Source organism: Sinocyclocheilus anshuiensis, unplaced genomic scaffold, assembly GCF_001515605.1.
Source record: "Sinocyclocheilus anshuiensis isolate Anshui unplaced genomic scaffold, SAMN03320099.WGS_v1.1 scaffold3220, whole genome shotgun sequence".
Taxonomy (NCBI): domain Eukaryota; kingdom Metazoa; phylum Chordata; class Actinopteri; order Cypriniformes; family Cyprinidae; genus Sinocyclocheilus; species Sinocyclocheilus anshuiensis.
Window position 1 is genome coordinate 46,882 of NW_015548710.1, and position 2,754 is coordinate 49,635.

The 2,754-nt window shown below is 37.0% G+C and overlaps 1 protein-coding gene across 1 annotated transcript in view; it reads left to right on the forward strand.

Moving 5' to 3' along the window:
• The window catches only part of LOC107656864 (plastin-1-like), a 19,060-nt gene extending 18,393 nt beyond the window's left edge, over nucleotides 1–667 (forward strand). Inside the window, exons 14-16 of the mRNA XM_016444815.1 lie at nucleotides 82–205; nucleotides 294–418; nucleotides 518–667. Of these exons, the coding sequence (XP_016300301.1) occupies nucleotides 82–205; nucleotides 294–418; nucleotides 518–656 (388 nt within the window). The 3' untranslated portion in view covers nucleotides 657–667. The remainder of the gene's footprint in view (nucleotides 1–81; nucleotides 206–293; nucleotides 419–517) is intronic.
• The last annotated feature ends 2,087 nt before the right edge of the window (nucleotides 668–2,754 follow it).

The following is a 2,754-nucleotide window of genomic DNA, read 5'->3' on the forward strand; positions in this document are numbered from 1 at the left end:
TGGTCATGTCATCTATTTTTTTAAATAATCACAACATAGTCATTATTTTGTCTGTTCATTACAAATGAATAACTCTTGCAGGTACACACTGAAGGTTCTGTCTGACATTGGTGATGGGGAGAAAGTCAGTGACCAAGTCATTATTGACTGGGTGAACAACACCTTGAAACAAGGCCAGAAAGACTCGTATATTAACAGCTTCAAGGTGAATCCCATTCAATATCAAACAAATCAAACATGCCTAAGTTTAAATGAAATTTCACTTCAACCTTCCATATAATGTATGCATTCAGGATAAATCAATCAGCACTAGCCTGCCAGTGATTGATCTGATCGACACCATCATGCCCAAAGCCATCAAATACGAGATGGTGAAGAGCGGAGACATGACGCCAGAGGACAAGCTAAACAATGCAAAGTAAGTTCCCCCCACAGCTCCTCATAAATTATCCTGATACACATCTGATGTTGTCTCGCAACCAGCAACCTTATCCATATCTCCGTTTCCCACTCACAGATATGCAATCTCAGTGGCGCGAAAAATCGGAGTCAGGGTGTACGCCCTGCCCGATGACCTTGTGGAGGTCAAACCCAAGATGGTGATGACGGTGTTTGCATGCCTTATGGGAAGAAGCTTGAAGAAAGTAAATGGCTGACCTTTCTTGAAGGACGCTGTCAGAGCACTGTGTTGTGTGAGCACAACCCTCACTTTGCACTTTTTCTTCCCCTGACTTCCCTTCTGCCTCACTCACTAATACTTCAATGCATTTGTTTTTTTTTTTTAATGAATATTTCTTTATGAATTTTTCATCTTTGATTAACTGACCTCCTATTAATTAAATTTCACTAATTGTTTCATTTCTCCTACCTTATATGCTACATGTAGATTATTCAAAGATGAGGTTATGTTCTTAAAGGAATAGTTCACCCAAAAATGAAAATTTGTTGAAAATGAACTCACCCTCGGACCATCAAAGATGTAGATGAGTTTCTTTCTTCATCGGAACAGATTTGGAGAAATTTAGCATTACTTCACTTGCTCACCAATGGATCCTCTGCAGTGAATGGGTGCCGTCAGAAAGAGGTGTTCTGTTATTAAGATGCTTTAACTTTAAACCATCACTGCTGGCCAAAATACAAGTCCAAAAATAATACTAATGCTGTGAATAAGTGAAAAGGGTCCATCCCCTGTTATCCTCTCACAACAAAATCCAGTGACATATTTTTTAGAACTGTTTTTGCTTGTAAGTGGTGCTTGATCTGTGCACATTTCTCTCCTGATTCAGATGAGACGTTTTCATTAGAGAAAACAATATTATGGATAAAGGACTCATATTCTTGCCGGAAGCAATGGTTTGAAGCTTGTGATTTACTTATTTTTGGATTATTGTGATGTTTTATCAGCTGTTTGGACTCTCATTCTGACGGCACCCATTCACTGCAGAGAATCCATTGATGAGCATGTGATGCAATGCTAAATTTCTCCAAATCTGTTCTGATTATTAAACAAACTCGCTTCTTGGATGGTCTGAGGGTGAGTACATTTTAAGGAAATGTTTATTTTTGGGTGAACTATTCCTTAATAATTGTGAATAACTGTTTTAATTTATTCATTGACTCATTGATTAAAATTATTCTTTCAGTTGAACTAGATTGTAAATAGTTGGATATTTTTGCATTACGTAAATAAAGGTGCCCACAAGAAATATTTGAGTGATGTAGATATCTGCACATTCATTCAGTTTGTTATTTAATCAGGCTCAGATGCAGCTGGCAACCTTTTTTGGCTCAGAGTCCCACATTTTGGATGTCAGTCAGTCTAAACAATATTTGCTCATTCAGGGAAGCGTGTTATAATCCAGAGGAGGATATTATACAGTGAAATCTGAGTCGAAAGCAGAACAAAAGCCAAAACTGAAATCTTTTCAAGCCATTTCAGCTCTCCAAATTGACAGAAATAATAATTAAACCAGCATCCACTTCATTTAACAGTGGCCAGAATTGTGTTTATAAAAGCAAACACTTTCCTAGACTCTGCCTCCTATTTACATTCATCACTGCCACTGCCGAATGAGTCCAGCTCTCCTCTAGAGAGAGTTTCTCTCAGTGTCATTGTGAAATTCCAGATGTGTTTGAGTTTCTGGGAAAATTTCAGCTGAGCTGAGTGTGCCCCTTTGACAACTGTACCATCACGTAGAGCTACGCTAGATTTCACCCAGGAGAATACTGGAAGCCCCCTCTGGGCACAGTGGATTCACTTAACAATGTGCCTCATTCTCTGTACTGCATTATGTTGCTGTAGAGAAACACTAGCAGATCTCAGTATTTAAATGAGTTTGCTGCCCAGTTTCAACATTAATATGCCAGTTTAAATGCTAAAGTAGAAAATGATCCGCTGTCTTTGAAAAGCAAATCTCAAAGCTGAGTATTGTTCTGCATACTAAAAAATTGAATGTTTGTCACATTTAATATCCCTCATGTCCCCATCAAGATGTTTACAACAGTGTAAATAAAATATATATATTTTTAAAAAATGTAAATCATTTAAGTTCTTTAATCACAATTATTATCACAATTAGGTAAACACGTGGAGAACTGTAGCCAGAAGGTAGTGCTATGCCATGAAAACTGGCAATAAAAAAATATTCTAGATGTTCTTTCATATATATATATATATATATATATATATATATAGAGAGAGAGAGAGAGAGAGAGAGAGATAGATAGATAGATAGATAGATAGATAGATAGATA